Here is a 21150-nt window from a genome sequence, read left to right as displayed (position 1 = left end):
ACTTTTTATCTGGGAGAAGTTTTCTTGCTTTTTATCCAAAGGTATGCATGTGTGTGTTCACCTGCAATAGAACAATCTTAAAACTTACATTTATTTTATCAATAAACCCAGAGTCAAAATCTTCAGATGATATCCGTGAAGACCGTGTGGATGTCTTGATCGTGTTGTGAACTTTACCAGAATCTTTCATAGAAACATAACTTTGAGGAGGAATTATTTAATGAGACACTAAATGTAAGTTCCAACTGGAAGAGGAGGGAAACAAAAGGGAAAAGTAAAAAAAGAAGATTGCAAAAGCCCTTACATTCTAATTGGTTAAGTTTTGTGACTTGAACATTAGCGTTGTTAAAGCATTTGTGAATATCTCAATCATAAACCATAAGATGATCATTTCTCTCACTTCAACTTCCCCCAAATCCTTAAAAAAAAAAACAATGGATTTTTTTTTCGTATTGTATAACCAGAATCTAAGAAGATATTGAAAAACAGCCACATAGTGTATTTTAGGTCAATTAATGGCATAAATTTAGACATGTTTCCTTCATGAAGATTCATGTGACACTATTGATTTTGCCACTGAAGAAGATAGGAAAGAATAAAAATATTAAGGTTAATGTTCTGTGATAGATTGATCTTTTCCAAGATTTAAATGCTACATTTTAAAAATTTAGATGACCAAATATCTCTGTCATCTTCAAATCGTTTTAAATGTCTCAAAAGATTTTGCATCTGTGTTGCGGAATTCATTGGCATACGGGTGCATAAAATACTTGAGCGGCATAAATAGAAAGTTCACATTTACATATTAGCATACATTACATTTCTTTCATTATTGTTAACCTAAATATCAGATAAATAGGTTAAGAATAATTCTTAAATAGAATCCCGATTAAACGCAAATGTTACCAGTCGACGTCTGTTCGTTGTTCACAGTACATAATCCGAAAGTATTGAGCATAGCCGCTGCAATTCTAATGGCCAAGAAAGTTATTTACCTATAGAAATTGCCCAAACAATAGCAATCTTCATGATGGCCTTAGTCCGCGAATTGAAACGGCTATGCTCAATAGGATTACGTATTGCTACATACCGATCCAGCGAGATAGCGCAGAGGTGCATGATGGACGCTGTTGAAAATAAAACATCCAAAGAAATCCAGACGGGGCACAAATATCTAGGTAGTGGCCAGACATAATCTGAAAGAGAAAAGAGAGAAGACAAGAACATATTATCCAAATCAAAATGTCTACAGTCTTACATTTTAGTCTATTTCTTTCCTCTCATAAGCTACGCTTTTTAAAGTAAAGTGGAATTTGGCTAACATTATTTTCCATAGGAATGATGATGATGACAGTGATTATGTCAATGCCTTCAGTGTTACATACATTATTACTTTTTAAATTTTGTTAATGCGTAGTTATTTTTGAGAGAGAGAGAGAGAGAGAGAGAGAAAGAGAGAGAGACAGACAGCATGAGTCGGGGAGGGGCAGAGAGAGAGACACTGAATCTGAAGCAGGCTCCAGGCTCTGAGCTGTCAGCACAGATCTGGCCTGACGTGGGGCTCGAACTCACGGACCACGAGATCATGACCTGAGCTGAAGTTGGGCGCTTAACCGACTGAGCCACCCAGGCGCCCCCATATATTATTTTTTATTGTGATAAAATTTATAAAGTCTAAAGTTAATCATTTTCAAGTATACGTTCCTGTGGCATTGAGTACGTTTACAGTATTATACAAGCATCACTTCTTTCTAGTTCCAAAACATTTCATCCCTCCAAAGGGAGACCATTATTTACTAAGCAGTCACTCTCCACTCTCCCCTCCCCCCACCCGTAACAATCTAATCTGCTTTCTGTCTCTACGGATTTGGCTAATCAGGATATTTTACATAAATGGAATCCTACAACAGGTGCCTGGGCTTCCTTCACTAACATACTGTTTTTGAGGTTCCTCCATTTTGTAGCACGGATCAATACTTTATTCCTTTTCATGGCTAATGTTCTTGGTTGAGATGTTTCTGATGCTGTTGTAAATAGAATCGGTTTTTAATTTCCTTCAGGCACGTTCATTGCTAGTATGTAGAACTATAACTGCTTTTCATGGGTTAAGCTTGTATCCTGCAACTTTGCTGAATTCATTTATTAGATCTAGTTTTGTGCGTGAGGGTTCATTAGGATTTTCCATTTATAAGACTGTGTCATCTGTGAATGGAGATAATGTTAGACATGCTTTTCGAATTTTCCATTGCATTTTATTTTCTCTCTTGCTCAATTACTCTATATAGAATTTCCAGCACAGTGTTGAATGGAAGCAGTAAAAGCAGTCGTCTTGTCTTTTCTCTGCTCTTAAAAAAAAAAAAAATCTTTCATTCTTTCACTATTAAGTAGGATGTTAGCTGTGGGTTTTCATAAATGCCTTTGTCATGTTAAGGAAGTTTCCTTGTATTTCTAGTTTAGTGGCTGTTTTCATCATAAAAGAGTGATGGATTTTGTCAAATGCTTTTTTTGCATCAATTGAGATGATCATGTGGTTGTCTGACCTTAATTCTATACGTGATGCATGATTTTTATATGTTGAACTATCTTTGCATTCCCGTGATAAATCTCACTTCAGCATGGTGTGTACTATGATGTTATATTTAGTTTGCTAGTATTTTGTTGAGGAGTTTTGCATCTATATTTATAAGTAATATGGGACTATGCTTGTGTTTTCTTATAATGTCATAATCTGGCTTTGATATCTGGATATTGCTGGTCTCATAGAATGAGTTACAAGGTGTTCCCTCAATGTTCTATTTTGTAGGAGCTTGATAAGAATTGGTGTTAATTCTTTAAATGTTCAGTAAACTTTGTCAGTGAAGCCATGTCGTCCTGGATTTCTTGTTCTTGTTTTTTTCTCTTTTCTATTTTGTTTATCTCCATTTTAATATTTACCATTTTCTTTCTTTAGATAGTTTGGGTTAAGTTTGTTATTCTTTTCTAGTTCCTTACGATCCAATTTCATTTGTAATTTCTTCTTTCATACGTTGGATATTTAATAGTGACTGGTGTTTAATTTCCACATATTTATGAATTTGTCAGTTTTCTTCTGTTATTGATTTCTGGTTTCATTTCATTTTGGAGAAGATACTTCAAATAGTAATATTAAAAAATGTTTTAAATGTTTATTTATTTTTGAGAGAGAGTGAGCAGGGGAGGGGCAGAGAGAGAAGGGGACAGAGGATCTGAAGCAGGCTCTGTGCTGATAACAGAGAGCCCAGTGCGGGACTTGAACTCATGAACCATGAGATCATGACCTGAGCTGAAGTCAGATGCTTAACGAACTGAGCCAGCCAGGTGCCCCAGTAATATTTAAAAATGTCAGTGTTTGTTTTGAGACCTGATATATGATCTATCCCAGAGAATGTTCCTTGTGCACTTGAGAAAATTGCTGTTTCTGCTGTTGTTGGATGGGGTGTTCTATAGATGTCTGTTCTATATATGTTCTATATATATCTGTTCTATATATGTCTATATATGTCTGTTCTATATATGTCTATTAGTTGCTTCATAGCATTGTTCAAGTCCTCTGTTTCCTTGTTGATCCTCTGTCTAGTTGTTTTATTTATTCATTATTGAAAATGGGATATTCACGTCTCCAAGTGTTATTTTAGATCTGTCTTTATTTCCCTTAATTTATGTCAGTTTTGCTTCCTATATTTTTTTGCATCTGTTGTTAGGTGCATATATATTTGTAATTATTATATCTTCTGGACGGTTTGAACTTTTTATCAACATATTATGTCCTTCTTTGTCTCTCAGAACAATTTTTGTCTTAAGTTCTATTTTGTTGGATACTAATATAGCCACCTTGCCTTTTTTTTTTTTAACGTTTATTTATTTTTGAGACAGAGAGAGACAGAGCATGAACAGGGGAGGGGCAGAGAGAGAGGGAGACACAGAATCTGAAACAGGCTCCAGGCTCTGAGCTGTCAGCACAGAGCCGGACGCGGGGCTCGAACTCACGGACCATGAGATCATGACTGGAGCCGAAGTCAGATGCTTAACTGACAGAGCCACCCAGGCACCTCACCACCTTGCCTTTTTTTGGTTACTGTTTATATGGAATATCTTTTCCATCCTTTTACTTTAACCTATCTGTGATTTTGAGTCTAAAATGAGTCTCTTAATGACAGCATATAAAGAAAGGTTCTTTTTTTTAATTCCATTCTGGCATCATATGTTTTTAACAATTCTGCTAATCTTTGTCTTTTAACTAGACAGTTTCGTTCATTTACATTTAAAATAATTACAGCTACAGAAGGATTTATGTCCATTATTTGTTATTTGTTTTTATATGATACATACCATTTCCCCATAAATGTTTCTGTTATTCACTTTATTTGTGATTAACTGATTTTTATAGGGTAACTTTTGGTTTTTTCTTATTTCTTTTTCTGTACATTAGTTTAGTTTTTTTTTAACTTGGGAATTAAAATGATAACCTTAACATTCTAACAACCAAGTTTTAATTAATACCAACTTAGTTTCAGTAGTATGCATTTTGCTCTTTTGTATCTCTTTCTGTCTTTGTTATTGTCACAGATTACATATTTACACATTGTGTGGCCATCAGCGTACATTTATAACTATTTTTTTTACGTATTTGCTTTTTATAAAAAGATAATAAACCAAAGGAGTTATCCCAAAGCAAGAAAAGAAATAAGAAGGTAAGTGATCTTATTAAATTAACCTATATGAAAAGATGAAGGACCGTAGAAAAGTTTAAAAGTTACCACAGTTCATTTCATAAAACAATATAGTGTCAATATCAAAACCTACAAAACACTGAAAAAAATGAGACTAGAGACAAATAGCATTCGTTGATACAGATTCAAAGTTACACATAAAAATTAACAAATAGAATACAGCATAGTGTCAAAGCAATAATACAGCATGGAAAGACAAAAATTATTTCAGGAATGCAAGAGCAATTCAATATCACAAATATCTGCCAATATAATACTTTATATTATCATTTGTATAACATTTTATATTTTAATAGATATTGAAGAGTAGTTTGATAAAATAAGGAAGCTATTCCTAATTAAAATTTTCATTATATTGTGATAAAAGCAATCCCCTTAAATTGTACAATTTACTCAAAACCAATAACAAATATTACAGACAATAATTCAGCAAATCCATTTCAAGTACATTAAGTTCAGAAATCGGACAGGACAGAAATTTACAGATAAAGACCTTAAAGTAGCTATCATGACCATACTCAGTGACGGAAGCGTGGATGCTCTTGAAGTAAACAGAAAGAGGACATCTTAAAAAAAAAATAGAATTTATAAAAAGCACCAAATGAAAGGTTTAGAGTTGAAACAATATATAATACCTAAAAGAAGAAAATCACTGAATGGTCTTAATAGATGAAGGTAGATGACAGATGAAGAGTCATTAAAACTGAATATAGATCAACAGAAATTATCCAAACTTTAGAAGAGTGAGAAAAAATGGAAAATAAATGAACATAATAGGGACCTTTGGGACAATATGTATATGTGTAACGTTTGTGCCATTGGACTCTGAGGAAAGGAAAAAAATGATATGGAAAAATATTTGAAGAAATAATGGTCTAAAACATCCCATATTTATGAAAAAAACATTTACAGATTTAAGAGGTTCTACCAAACCTAATGATTAAACTCAAAGATAATCATGCCTAGAAACATCATAATCTGGTGAAAATAAAGATAAAGCAAAACAGCTGAGGTAGCTGAGGAAAATGACTCTTTTCCATGTAAGGAGCAATGGCTTGAACAACTTCAGATTTTTCATCAGAAATCATGGAGGCCAGAAGGCAATGTAATCATAATCCAAAATTCCATAGCCGGTGAAAATATCTTCAAAAAAATGAATGTGAAATAAAGACATTTTCATCTGAGAGGAAACAAGGAACTGATTGCCAGGAGACTTGCTTTAAAAAGTGCTAAAAGTGATTCTTCAGAAAGAAAAAATTAGATGACAAGAAAATTTGTAAACTTCAATAATGAATGAAGAACAACAGAACTGGTAAATAATCTGGAAAATATAATAGAGTATTTTTCTTATTTTAGGTCTTTCGAATATATGTGACTGTTAAAAGCAAAAATTATAACATTGTCTGAGGAGGTTCCCAATGGATACAGACATATCCCATATTACAATAAAAAAAAAGGGGGGGGAGATAAAGGGATCTATATAGCTATAAGGTTTTTATATTCACTTGAAATGATAAAATAGTAACTGTAGGGGAATTGTGAAACAGTAGGTATGTATATTTTAATCTGGAGAGTAATTACTAAAAAAAAAACTGTACAAAGAAATATGGTACAAAATCCAATAGATCAATAAAAATGGAATACTAATGTAAAATGCATAAATGCCAAAAATAATTCAGAAATATGAAAAAAGGAATAAAAAAGAGATAAATAGAAAACAACAAAATAGTAGATATAATTTCCAACTAACCAGTAGTTACACTAAATATAAATGGTATAAAGTATAAATTGTATCAATTTAAGGCACCAGCCACGTTGGATTAAAAAGAACAAAAATAAATAGGACCCAATTATATGATGTCTATAAGAAACCCTACAAGTTTGAATATGATGATATAAATAAATACACAGTAAAAGGATGGAAAAAGATACACAATGAAACAGTAATCAAAGGACTACTGGAGTTATTATATCAATATCAGAGTAAATTTCAGATCAAATAATATTACTAGGAATAACAGAAACCATTTTATAATGATAAAGTTGTCAACGCATTAATGGTATGTAACAATCCTAAACATTTATATACCTAATAAAAGAACTTCAAATTTCATGAAGCGAAAAAATGATAAAAAAGAAAAAACAAATCAAAAGTATAATCACATTTATACTTTGAGATTTCACCATCCTTTCTTCAGTAATTGACAAAAATAGGCAGAAAATTTAATGACGTAAAAAAACTGAATAGCACTAACAATGAACTTGACTAAATTGACAGTTATAAAACACTATACAACAATAGGAGAATACACATTCTTTTCAAGAGCTCATAACAAATTGACCAGAAAAGACCATATGATGGGCCATAAAATAAATCTTAACAAGTTAAAATGATCAATATGATGCAATGTAGATTCTCTGACCTTAACACAATTAACCTAAAAACCAATAACAAAAAGTTATCTTGAAAAAGTCCAAGTATTTGGCAATTAAACAACACAGTTCTGCAAAACTCATGTTTCAAAGAGGAAGACTCAAAGTCAATGAAAAAATAATTTGAACTAAATGAAAATTTTTAAAAAATAGGTCACAATTTGTGTGATGGTGCTAAAGCAGTTCTCAGAGGGAAATTTCTAACATTAATGGTTTATTTTAGAAAAGAAGAAAATCTGAAAACCATGATCTAAATTTCCATTTTGAAGTCCTAGACAAAGAAGGGCAAATTAAAGTCAAAGTATCAGAAGAAAGGAAGTCATAAACACAAAAGCAGATGTCATTGAAATTGTGGAAAGACAATAATAGAAAAAAATTCGATGAAACGAAATCTTGGTGTTTTGAAAAGATCAATACAATTGGTAAACTTCTAGACAGATTGAGGGAGAAATAAAATTAGAAGGCAGAAAGAGAATATTTCTGCAGCCTCCACACACAACATAAGGGAATTGTATAAACAGTAGTTTACCCATCGATTTGCACGGGCATTTTGGGTCCTTAGACATAAAGCCACAAATTTCTGAACCATGCCCTGAGTTCAGAATCCCAGCAGAGAATCTGTGCTGCTGAGGGAAAAAAAAAGGATGCAAATGTTTTGGATCTTCAATCTGGAGTCAGCCTTTTCCTTAGCCTAAGATTGGCCGATTTGCCACTGACTGAAGAGTGCCAAAGCCAGGAATGGTTGACGGGAGACTTAACCCAGATTTGAATGCATAGCAAATAACCCCTTTTTGGAACTTCAGAGTCTTCGGCGATGGCCTGGTTAACATGGCCTCTAACTTAAAGTCTGAAAAACTCAACGGCTTCCAGGCTGTCACTCAAGTTGGTACATGACAGAACCATCTGCCAGCAAAGGCTCCTATAGATCAGTATTTCCCATCTACAGGTCCATAGTGAAATTTTCTGCAGCCTATAGTGAAAATTGGGGAAATAAGTATGACAGTAGGTTTTAAAAATAAAGCTGTATTTATTCCATTTAAATGACTTATTTTTATTCTGAGATTATATCCTCCCTATAGAATCCAGAAGTAGAAGACCCCAGCCCGTAGGATTGGTTGGATTTTGCTTTACCATTTTATTCCTGACCCCTTATTTTTGAGAACTCAGCTCTGCTCTTGGTTATTTCCTATCACCTTGCCTTTGACAGAGTTCCCTGGATATGACTGGATACTGCATCCGACATCAATTATATCTTATAAATGCTTTCGGAAACATGCCACTACCTTTCTCCCTTAGAATCACACCCACCTCCTTGGAACTTGATCCTTCTGCTGGTTAGACTGTTTCCACCTACTTGAACTTGATTCAGAATTGCTGAATCTTCTCTGTACTACAGCTCCAAAATCTTTTGCCTGTGACGTTTGAGATACTTCTTAAATTTACTGTGAACGTGACCTTGAGCTTACACGTCCACTTGACCTTGACCCCGAGCTTACAGATCCACTCCCATAACTCCTGCCTTTTATGAGCCCAGGCGATAGCACTCAGCCCCCTACCCTCTACTAAATACATTTGTCACAGAGCTTTTCTAGTGAGACAGTTCAGCACCTGTATCTCCTTGACACGTCGATTTTATGGTTCTTCGGTGAGGCAGTGGGGTTTCTGGCGCATGTCTCGATGAAGTGGGCGGGGAGATGGGACATCCTACATATGCAACCAGCCCCCTTAGTATGAAATAGGGATTTCCTGGCAGCACTATGCAGGATGTTCAACCTCCCCGCCCATGTGAAGGTTAACTGCTGCTCCGTGAAGTTCCACTTTCTGTTGACGAGCTTGTTGTTGTTGATGCTTCTCTGTGCAGACAATTTCATGAAGGCCTCTTCCAACTTGATCTTCGGTTCCTGACGAACTGGCTGTGGTTACTAACGGCCTAAATGATCTAGAAGCATGGTAACTAATACCCCACGTCTTATTCAAACTTTAACACCCTATTCTGACAACATAATGTTCCATCAACTGAAATAAAAAGGGAAAATTCTCTTGGCACCTGAAAAGTTCAGTATGATGTATACAATCTTTTGAAAAACACCCCGGGGTTTGTTCCCCTGAGAGAGTCCCACATTCCAGAGACCCTGGAGTTTTCCATATAATTTACAATTTTGTTCCTTGCAAGCTGACCTCAAGTCATACATAGGGTAAAGATTTCCATTTCTCTGCTGATATTTAAAAAAACAATTTGTTAACATTAAAAAGAGAGAGCGAGCGAGAGAGCGTGCACACAAGTGGGGGAGGGGCAGAGAGAGAGAGAGAGACACAGAATCCAAAGCAGGTTCCAGGCTCTGAGCTGTCAGCACAGAGCCCGACTTGGGGCTTGAGCCCATGACTGAGCTGAAGTCAGACACTTAACCGACTGAGCCACCTGGGCGCCCCTGCTGATATTTTCTTTCAGTAGAAGACTCAACAATTGTATGGAGCTTGGGTGGTGGGAAAGAAAGAAGGACATGGAAGAAATCATGAATATTTTCTTGGTGGTCTTTGCCTAACCAAGTGTACATTAATGAGGACTTCTGCTATTTGTACTACCCGGCTCTCCCTTCTCAGTAGCAGGAGGAAGAGAAAGATATAATTGTGGCTTTTCCTCTATGCCTCTAGATTTTCTGGCTTGGGTTTTGGCTTCACTTTATTAAACACACTGCTAATCTGGTCCTTTATTTTCAAAAGAAAAAATATAGAATCCAATTTGACCATGTCCTTTGATGTAAGGTGATTTATACTAGGAGAAAACAATATTTTTTTAAAGTAGATCTACTCTTCATAATTTTCAAATCTGGACCACGCTCACAGGATTAAAATGAGCTAACTCTCCTAGGTACTTGGATGATAAGTAACACGACCCCTCCATCATTTTAATGTTCATTAAAGATCAAAGTAAAATGTAAAATGTTCTTTTGAATAATATTTCTACATTAATCCTTTAAATTTCTAATAACATAGTCAAACACTAAAAGCCACATTTTGTTAAAGATTAGTATTATAAATAATGAGAAACTTATTCCTGATGAACTAATTCATCGTTAGAAATTTTTTTAAGCTCTACACCCCATGTGGGGCTTGTATTCACGACCCCAAGTCAAGAGTCGCATACTTTACTTAGTGAGCCAGACAGGTGCCCTGAACAGTAGACATTTTTAGGTTAATGTTTCTAACTTCTTCGGCTGTTATTGATTCATTTACCATGGGATTTGGTGGGATACCTTTTTTTCTACATACATTTTAAGCTAACATCCAGGATACAACCTATAAAATCAAGTTACTTTTATCTTAAATTTATATATTAATATTTGCCAACCAATCTACTCAAGTCCAAATTAATAGCTACGGACACCAGCGTCAATAATATGCATCAGATACCAGCATCAAGTAGCAATCATGCTTTTTTATACTTCAGAGTAGAGCTAGGTCAAAGAGTTACCAGCTATAACCAGTCAGATCACCTTAGTAACTGCTGTTAGTGAACTTGTAAACTGAACCTATACTTGCATTTGCCTTCCCTAATTATTGATCCTTTTGACTCCTTGCAGCAATCACCCAAGGCTTGGAAATACATCTCCAAGCGAACTCCAGGTATCTGACCTTGAATACCCTCATGATCTCTTTTCTTTTACATTGTCAGCTGAAACTAATATCTACTCACTACTTTCCATATACTCAATTTTCAAACATCCTCACATCCTTTTTCTAATGCTTTATGCTTTTTATTTATTCTCTATTTAAGCAGTTCAGTCTGGAGAATAATGAGTGGATTAAAAGCGACTGTGGAATTTTATTTTATTTTATTTTTTTAATTTTTTTTTTCAACGTTTTTTATTTATTTTTGGGACAGAGAGAGACAGAGCATGAACGGGGGAGGGGCAGAGAGAGAAGGAGACACAGAATCGGAAACAAGCTCCAGGCTCTGAGCCATCAGCCCAGAGCCCGACGCGGGGCTCGAACTCATGGACCGCGAGATCGTGACCTGGCTGAAGTCGGACGCTCAACCGACTGCGCCACCCAGGCGCCCTGACTGTGAAATTTTAATTACCAAAACAGAAACTCTAAACTTCTAAAGCTTCTACTGGGGACCGGAAAGTAATATTGACATATAATTTCATAGATAAAAACAAATTATACTATATATATATATTTTTTAATTTTTTTTTAAACATTTTATTTATTTTTGAGACAGGGAGAGACAGAGCATGAACAGGGGAGGGTCAGAGAGAGGGAGACACAGAATCTGAAACAGGCTCCAGGCTCTGGGCTGTCAGCACAGAGCCCGACGCGGGGCTCGAACTCACGGACTGTGAGATCATGACCTGAGCCGAAGTCGGCCACTTAACCGACTGAGCCACCCAGGCGCCCCTATACTATATATATTTTAATACATACCTTGTGGTTTATAATTATTGCCATTTAAAAAGTATTTTCCTAGGGGCACCTGGTTGGCTTAGTTAAGTGACTGCCTCTTGATTTTGGCTCAGGTCATGATCTCAAGTTTTGCAAGATAGAGCCCCATGTTGGGCTCTGTGCTGACAGTGTGGAGCCTGCTTGGGATTCTCTCTCTCCTTCTCTCTCTGCCCCTCCCTGCTCTCTCTCTCTCTCTCTCTCTCTCTCTCTCAAAATAAATAAACATTTACAAAAAATTTAAAAAATATTTTCCTAAAATTCCCACAAATTTGCTTTAAAAACCATGAAACCAGTGATGATGTGTTTTAGGAGCCGAGTATTGAAGTAACCACTAAATCGTGTAACAGAACTGTCCTTTTCAGGACCTTGAAATTGAAAAACTTTCCAGTACCTTATTCACCTTGTCAATATGAACTCTTAGTGTGGTAGAAATGGTAGAAAAGTATTGAATATGCTGGATATTGTAGAATAATATTGAAATGGGTTTTGACTTCTGAGGGCTAGGCAGGGTGAAACCGAGATGTCGTTAAGGATTAATGGAGATGATTCAGTATTGTCTCCAAGGCTTTTGCTTGGATGGAGCAAGTTCTATATATATTAGGGTGAGGTTGGGAACTGAAAAAAGAATCAAGGCACCCCAAAAGATTTCTGCTTTAGCTGTGTAAGATGAGCATATCGATTAGGTAGGGAAAGTCATCAGATTTCTTGGGGAACGTTATTATCCAAAAACGAAAGGAACTTAAGCATCATTTCACCCAAGCCACAAAGAAAATTTCATGCTTAACTTGAGCATTTAAAGATTAATTTCATTAGGTAATGAGATCTTCTGTTTTCAATAGGGATCAAAGGTCTCTCATTCAAATAAACACAACAAGCTCGTATATGTGTGTCCTTCCCAACGCACAAAGCTTCGCTTTACACAAAGTTCTCAATTAGGTCGAGCAAGTTATTTTCTATTTCAGTTTGTTGCTTGTTTTTTTTTTTTTAATCACAAAAGGGGTTTGGATTTTTCAAAGGCTTATTGGTGTCTATTGAGGTCATCAGGTAGTTTTTTTCCCCTTTATTCTATTAATAAGGGGTATTATATTGATTGAGTTTCAAATGTGAAGCCAACTTTGCTTTTCTTGGACAGTATCCATTTTCGTGGTGTTCCACCCTTTTAATATATTGCTAGATTCAATTTGCTGGATGTTGTTAAGGATGTTTACATCTATATTCAGAAGGGATACTGATCTGTAGTTTTAATTTTTCTCGTGATGTCTTTGTCTGGTTTTGGCATCAAGATAAGATCAGGCTCATAAAAAGACATGGGAAGAAGTCCTCTCGTTTTATCTTTTGGAAGAGTTTTTGAAGGATTGGTATTTATTCTTCCAGGGAACTACCAGAGAAGACAAATAATGACAGTTCTCTGGAAATGAGGGTCTGGAGGAGTGCCAACCCTGTTCTGTTCCCCTTTGGTAGCTGTCAGGTGGCTGTTTTGCACCATGATTTGCACCATGATTGTAGACTGTTGGTGTTCAAGGTTCCCCTGAATCGTGAGAGAGGGAATGAGACCAGGACAAGTTAACATGACACAGAGATTACTGTTCTTACCAAGATTCAGTCATTTTTCTGGAATTAACACTCTCCAATTGCTGCAAGCTTTTAGTTAATGTCCAGAGTCCTGATTCTGACTATTTTTGTAATTTTTCTTGTTGCTTTTAACTAAAAGAGCATTTTGGAAGTCCCTAGGCCACCATTTTTGTGGATGTTCACAGTGCAATTCTTGTGTTAAAAAAATACATATTCAAATTTTATAATATCACAGAATTTAGGAATTGTAGAAAATTCCTACAATTCTACAAATTTGTTAGAATTCTACAAATTCTAAATTGTAGAATTTAGGAATTTTGCACACTGAGACCATATTATTAGCACAGGGAACGGACATGGGGGTTTTGACTAGAAGTATGAATGAGAATATGGAAATATCATATTCGGACTTATTTCCCAGTACCTAAAGGGTGCATTATATACATTGTTCTAAATAAACCTATAGGCGCATTGTATAATGTAGTATTTTAACATTAATAATTGTCTCAAATATTTTATGCCAGTCATTTAGTTCTCTTGGAAGTTTTTATGTTTAGATTTCACTGCAATTATGTTATCCCAGTTTATTTTACATTATTTAAAAAAAATTTTTTTTAACGTTTATTTATTTTTGAGACAGGGAGAGACAGAGCATGAACAGGGGAGGGTCAGAGAGAGGGAGACACAGAATCTGAAACAGCCTCCAGGCTCTGAGCTGTCAGCACAGAGCCCGACGCGGGGCTCGAACTCATGGACCCCGAGATCATGACCTGAGCCGAAGTCGGCCGCACAACCGACTGAGCCACCCAGGCGCCCTATTTTACATTATTTAAAAATGTTGCCACGGTCAAGTTATATATTTCTATGTAGCCAAACCTGTCAGTGTTCTTGTTGGAGTCAATCTATGGCTTTCTCATCTCAGATGTTAGGTAAATAGCCAATGGTTGAATAAATAATCCTAATCTTTTCTTCTTGTTTTTCTTTGGCTGGGTTTTAAAGAGTCGACTTTTAATCTTCCTGGCATTTCCTTTTGAGTATTTTGTGAAGAGAGTTGAGTTTCCAAATGGAACATGTTTTCTTTTATCTTTGATTTTGACCCCTCATTTCTCATAAATAGTAAGGTCCATTGCTGTACTTTTTTTTCTCTTTTGTTTCTATCTGTTCACTCCTGCAACCACACATTATCATTGTACTGGCTGTTGGCTTAGAATATGTTTAAAAAATAGTTGTTCTACTGCTGTCTTTGGAAGTGGTTATTAGGGATATGCGCTGAAGTTTATTTAAATGATTTTCAGCCTCTTCCCGGATGACCTATAGTGTATTGTGTTTACCCTACTGTAATACCATATGTATACATTTTATAATACAGTGAAAACCCTTGCATTCATTAGAAAAAAAAAAGAAACTAGCATTAGTTAAGTATACTTTTTTCTAGGAAACTTTACATGGATTATAATCATTGATGCCTCAAAATAGCATTATAGGGGCTCCTGGGTGGCTCAGTCTGTTAAACGTCGAACTCTTGATTTCCTCTCCGGTCATGATCTCATGGTTGTGAGATCAGCCCCGCGTCACACTTCACAATGGGCATGGAGTCTGCTTGAGATTCTGTCTCTTTCTTTCTCTCTCTCTCTCCCTCTGTTCCTCCCTCGATCTCTCTCTCTCTCTCTCTCTCTCTCTCTCTCTCTCACAAAAACAAAAACACCAAAAAACCTCCACGTTATAATGTAGTTACAGATTGAAACTAAAAACGCTGAGGTTTGGTGATGTTAATGCTCAAGGTGATACTTTTGATAATTTGGACTTGATGTACACCTCAAAACCATGATTCCACCCTGCTTATTCAATTTATATTGTATTTCGTTTAAAATTTTTATTTTATTTTTTATTAAAAATTTTTTAATGTTTATTCGTTTTTGAGAGACAGAGAGAGAGCAGGAGCAGAGGAGGGGCAGAGAGAGGGGGAGACACAGAATGTGAATCGGGCTCCAGGCTCTGAGTTGTCAGTACAGAGCCCGGTGTGGGGCTCCAACTCGTGAACCGCGTGATCATGACCTGAGCCGAAGTTGGACCCTTAATTGACTGAGCCACCCGGGTGCCCCTAAAATTTTTCTATATTAGTAACTAGGAGTTCACTGTATCATGAAGAGAATAACATGTAAACACACATTTTAGTGCAATGAGTTAAGTACTATCACAGGTTAGGGCACATGATGTTCTGGAAATACTGAGCGTGATATACTTAACTCTCCCCAGGTTTATGAGATAAGGCTTCTCAGAAAAGGCTGGGGAGGGAGGAAAGTGAAGTTTGGAAGCAGTAAGTGATTTGGGCAAAACATCAAGGAGGTCAGAATGATAATGACGTCACAGAACATGATATTTGTGTATGAGGGAGTTAAAGAGCTGGAAGGAAGAACTTTACACAATGAGCCCCACTTACCCACAGGGGATACATTCTAAGACCACCAGTGGATTCCTGAAGCTGTGGATAGTACTGAACCCTGTATATACTATGTTTTTCCTGTACTTACATACCCATCATAAAGTCTAACTTACAAACTGGGCGTTTGAAGAGATGCTCCACCATAACTGATAATAAAATAGAACAATAGAACAACATACCATAATAAAAGTTTTGTAAATGTGGTCTCTCTCTCTCTCTCAAAATATCTTACTGTGCTGCACTCACCCTTCTTGTGATGCTGTGTGATGATAAAATGCCTGGGTGAGGAGATGAAGGGAGGGGAATGACGTTAGGCTTGTGATGCAGCGTCAGAAGGAAGGACCATCTGCTTCCGGCCTGTGATTGATGGTGGGAAAGGAGGGGTAACTGAAAACCAAACCACAGACGAGGAGGACTACTGAATTGAGAAGTAGGAAGTCGACTATAGAGGTAGAGCAGTCCTGAACTCTTGACAAATTAAAAGAATAGCAACAGCAATACAAAGCATGTGGCGCTTGGATTTCCAGAAAGGTTGCGCTTAAAAAAAAAAAAATCGTGTGCTGCTACATTATTTGGCAATAACTCCAACTATACAGTGTCCTACACTGCCAATTTTTTAAGTTGATACAGATTTTCTCATCCTCCAATTTCCCTTGTCCTCCTAATGAGTTAGAAACCATGACCGGGGATGAGTCAAGATTTCCTTTTCCCATTTCCCCGTTCTAACTGAGGAGATGAAACCTTGGTTGAATTTTAGTGTTGCTTTGCATTCTAGTCCCACCATTGTAGTTTTTATAAGCATTTAAAAATTCTACCATGCGTTCAGCACTCCTTATTAGTTTCCGGGAGGGTCTTACATTTCTTTTTGTTTGCTATTGCGGGCCTGATACGCAACTTGGAAACTGGGCTCTAGCATGTTTACAAATGGCTACCTTAAGGGAAACCAAAAGGTATTCTTCTAGCTTTCGCACGGAGTTGAGGGAAAATACCAAGGAGAGAGCTGTGCCTTCTTGCCTGAAGTAGCATTATATTTTTCAAGACATCATCCAAACATCCCTTTGGTCCTTCTAAATATAATACATCGATTTTGAAAGGAAGTAGGATGACTTTATGGCCAAATAGATTAAACTAAAGCAGTGTCGAGTAGAAGCGAACAGAACGAAAAGTCTCATAGAGAAGGCCCTCTTCCACTTAACGTTCTCTGGAAAACCTGCCAAGGAGGAGTAAAGCTTTATTTTAGGGAGGGACAGAATTGCTAACAACGCAGAATACCATTTATTGTGTAATTTGCTCTGTGGAACTTGATCGACGAACCCAGATTTTCTTTCAGCCAGGGGGAACAATGCATGGCTCTAGTTTGGATCAGGAGAATTTATGTTTTGTTATGATCCGCCATTCTATTAATAACTGCATAACGTTACAGATGTTGGTTACTTAATATTAGTATATATTCTTACTGGTACTCAAGTCACATTTTCACTTTCTACTAATTAATTATATACAATGTCTGTTGTCCTGCCAATTCTGAACGCTGGTTACGTGCATATGAGGTACAGTTTGGGGTTATACAATTTCACAGGAAAATCCCTAAGATGATTACAAGCATTAAGAACGTAAGTCTATAGGAATTCGTTAAACAGCTAATGTTGCTTAACTTCCATGATGTGGTATTGCTTTGACACTTTGCTGTATTCTGTTTGTTAATATTTTATGTGTAACTTTGAATCTGTATCAACGAATGCTATTTGTCTCTAGTCTCATTTTTTCAGCGTTTTGTAGGTTTTGATATTGACACTATATTGATTTATGAAATGAACTGTGGTAACTTTTAAACTTTTCTACCGTCCTTCATCTTTTCATATATGCTAATTTAATGAGACCACTTACCTTCTTATTTCTTTTCTAGCTTTGGGATTACTCCTTTGGTTTATTATCTTTTTATAAAAAGCAGATACGTAAAAAAAATAGTTATAAATGTACGTTAACGGCCACACAATGTGTAAAGATGTAATCTGTGACAATAACAAAGACAGAAAGAGATACAAAAGAGCAAAATGCATACTACTGAAACTAAGTTGGTATTAATTAAAATTTGGTTGTTAGAATGTTAAGGTTATCATTTTAATTCCCAAGTTAAAAAAAAAACTAAACTAATGTACAGAAAAAGAAATAAGAAAAAATCAAAAGTTACCCTATAAAAATCAGTTAATCACAAATAAAGTGAATAACAGAAACATTTATGGGGAAATGGTGTGTATCATATAAAAACAAATAACAAATAATGGAAATAAATCCTTCTGTGGCTCATGAGGGATTGGGTTACTCTGAGATCTGATATCTGCTTTTTAAAAAAAGAATTAATAATGAATTATTTTTTGAGAGACAGAGACAGAGTGCAAGCAGGGGAGGGTCAGAGAGAGTGGGAGACCCAGAATCTCAAGCAGACACAGCTGTCAGCACGGAGCCTGATGCAGGGCTCGAACCCACGAACCGTGAGATCATCACCTGTAAAATATCCCTTCTTTAGACTCCTGAGACAGTACTTCATTCATCTGGGAAGCCCTTCCTAAAACTGCACATATGGAGTTAATTATTCCTTATATCTTCCTGTAGTGCCCTCAGTATATGTATCTCTATCCTGGCATATACATTTTACCGTAATTTTCTCCTTATCTCTCTTTATCTTTCTCTTATAAACTTCTCCATATGACAGCCGGCCTCAGTGCTCTGTAATGTTTCACATAACCTGGTTAGTAACAGAGAGGTGAGTCAGTACGTGTTCTGTGATGTCACAATTCCCCAGGTTACTGACTTAATCGGCCCCACTCAGACCCTGGAGCAGTGAGAAATAGACCCATTCGTGCCTTCGGAGCACCTCCCAACCACCTCTTGCCCTCTGTGCCAGGCTGCTGACCAGCTACTCTCACTGCATACGCTCCTGGAACCTCGATTTTCCGGCATCCTTGCGGCAGAAGGAAAATATGTGATTGACTAGAGACATAATTTGTCATTCTGTTTGGAAGCAGGATATCTGCTTTTGGTCTTCCGTATCTCATCGCAGTTCTAGACTCCTCTGCATCAAAATCTTCTCCTGTGTTGTATCTCCTATCGAGAGCGAGTCTCGAGCCCGTCGAAAGCACCTAACGTGACATCGCCAACAGTTGCCTCAAACTGTCCGGATACTCTGTTTGAGCTGTTGTTTGGTATCTTAGACTTGGAATTTTGGGTCAATCTGCCGCACCAGGCTCTAAGATGGGGATAGCGTTTTTCGCTCGACTAGAGATTTTCATCTGCGGGGCGGGATGCCATTTTGTGAATGCAACTAATGTAACGAAATGAAGCTCTGAGGTCTTTTTTCACTTCATAAATCTGTAGTATATTTCAAAAGATGAATCACAAACTTAAATATTAAAGTACGTAGTGTCTGGTAAAAATATCCAAATACTTTTCATGCTAGTTGGTACTTTTACGTCCATTTAACCAAATATCCACTATCTGCCATAATAATTAATTTATAAAATGGTATCACTTGGGAAGATTGGAAGTTCGTATCAGCTACTTCAATTCACTAACCAGTTATTTGAGCCTAACGAGATGGTATTTTCCTCATTCTCTTTAAACATATTCTGGATTTGTCCATGTTACTAGAGAATGTCTTCATAGAATATAGCCTTGTTTTCATAATGTAGTTTTGTTAACTGTATAAACCATGTATGGGATGGGGGGAAATTGGGGTAACCAAGGAAGGAGTCACAGACCACTCTAGATAATGTTTCCTTACTATAGAAATCAATTTAAGCGAGTAAATAACCATTCCCGGAATAGTAAGAGACGGAGAGAAGATAGTAGGACTAAAATTCATGGTTGCACGAAGTAGATGGTCAAAGTCATTAACACTAGGAAGAAATGAGTGTTTGACCACAAAGAACCTTGAATGTTTGGATCATGAACTGGTATTGTTAATGGATGACTAATGAAGGCGCATGCTGGAAACAGCTTGCCAGGAAGCAAAAACTTTTCCATGAAGAAGCTTCCTGTAATAACTCCTCTCCTACCTTCTACTCAGACTACGCATTTAGAGATATACTGAAACAAAACATTTAGCCTTGATAGGTGAACTGCAGACTTAATATGCTAATATATTTCTCAGTGAATTAAATCTCCATCATGAGTGCTTGCGAATGAGAACATATTACCAGGGCCCTTGACTTTTCATTAAGGCAGACACTGCCATGATTAAAGTGAGGAGAAATGCCACATGATGGTAAAGAAGTGTGTACGGGTTTCCCGGATATTATGAGCGTTCTATATGTTTTGTGATATGAGTGTCCCATTATGTTCTTTTTTTTTTAATGTTTATTTTTGAGAGAGAGAGAGAGAGAGAGACAGAGTGTGAGTGGGGGAGGGGCAGAGAGAGAGGGAGACACAGAATCCATAGTGGGCTCCAGGCTCTGAGCTGTCAGCACAGAGCCCGACACGGGGCTCGAACCCACGATCCGTGAGATCATGACCCAAGCCAAAGTCGGATGCTTAACTGAGCCACCCATGGGCCCCTCTATATGTTCTCAGAACAGTTCATTATATTACCCTTGTCATTGTCCTGTTTACATCTCTTTTGTTCCCCGAAGACTTTAAAGCATTCTCTAAACATCAGCATGTTAAGCTTTCAAAAAACATGAGAAGGGTGTCTGGGGGAAATTACAAAAAGGCAAACTTGGTGTTTGGGCAATTTCTTTACTTTTAAACTGTTTCATTCATAACATCTATATTTTATTTTATTATTATTTTGAAAAGTGTATTTACTTTTGAAAGAGAGAAAGAGCTGGGAAGGGCAGAAAGAGGGAGGGAGAGAGAGAGAGAGAGAGAGAATATCCCAAGCAGGCTCCATGCTGCCAGCCCAGAGCCCAATGCAGGGCTTGAACTCATGAACTGTGAGATGGTGACCTGAGCTGAAATCTAGAGTCAGATGCTTAAGCGACTGAGCCACCCAGGCGCCCCAGCATCTATATTTTAATTAGGCATTTTGAATTAAAATTAAACTCTTATTATTTGAATTGTGGGGAATGGCAAGTGATGGGGAAATATTTTGAGTGGTGTGGGAAGGCAAAACAACTTTAGCGGTGTCCCTCAACTCACACCGAGTCAGAGACCTACTCAGACCTTCAGGAATTCCAAGGCTTCCAGGAACCCACATAGCCATTCTCTCTACGTAAGCAGCTTTTTCGGCTCACTATGCCACATGTGGTCTATTTCACGACTTAGTATTCTCTATAATACACTGTAAAATATTTCTATAAATAAGTTTTAAAATCAGAAACTAGAAATTTTAGCTGGACCACCATCATATAATCCTTTTGGGGCGAGGTCTAGAAACTTTTCTAGATTGTTCTTTTTTTTTTTTTAATGTGATGAAAGGCTTGCCGTGGGCAGGGAGGCAACAAAGGTTAACCTGGGAATGAGGCTGTATGTCTACAGTTTGAAGACCACATGAATCACATGCCAAAAGTC

The 21150-nt window shown here is 36.8% G+C and overlaps 1 protein-coding gene across 1 annotated transcript in view; it reads right to left on the bottom strand.

Annotated features, from left to right (window-relative positions):
* Positions 1-760: 760 nt before the first annotated feature.
* LOC122476972 (5-hydroxytryptamine receptor 2C) overlaps positions 761-21150 on the bottom strand; it is a 94144-nt gene continuing 73754 nt past the window's right edge. Inside the window, exon 3 of the mRNA XM_043569904.1 lies at positions 761-1196. Coding sequence (XP_043425839.1) covers positions 988-1196 — 209 coding nt within the window. The 3' untranslated portion in view covers positions 761-987. The remainder of the gene's footprint in view (positions 1197-21150) is intronic.

The sequence above is a fragment of the Prionailurus bengalensis genome, chromosome X (genome assembly GCF_016509475.1).
Source record: "Prionailurus bengalensis isolate Pbe53 chromosome X, Fcat_Pben_1.1_paternal_pri, whole genome shotgun sequence".
Taxonomy (NCBI): Eukaryota; Metazoa; Chordata; class Mammalia; order Carnivora; family Felidae; genus Prionailurus; species Prionailurus bengalensis.
The sequence above is the reverse complement of the archived record's forward strand: the minus strand, read 5'-3'. Positions and strand labels throughout refer to the sequence as shown.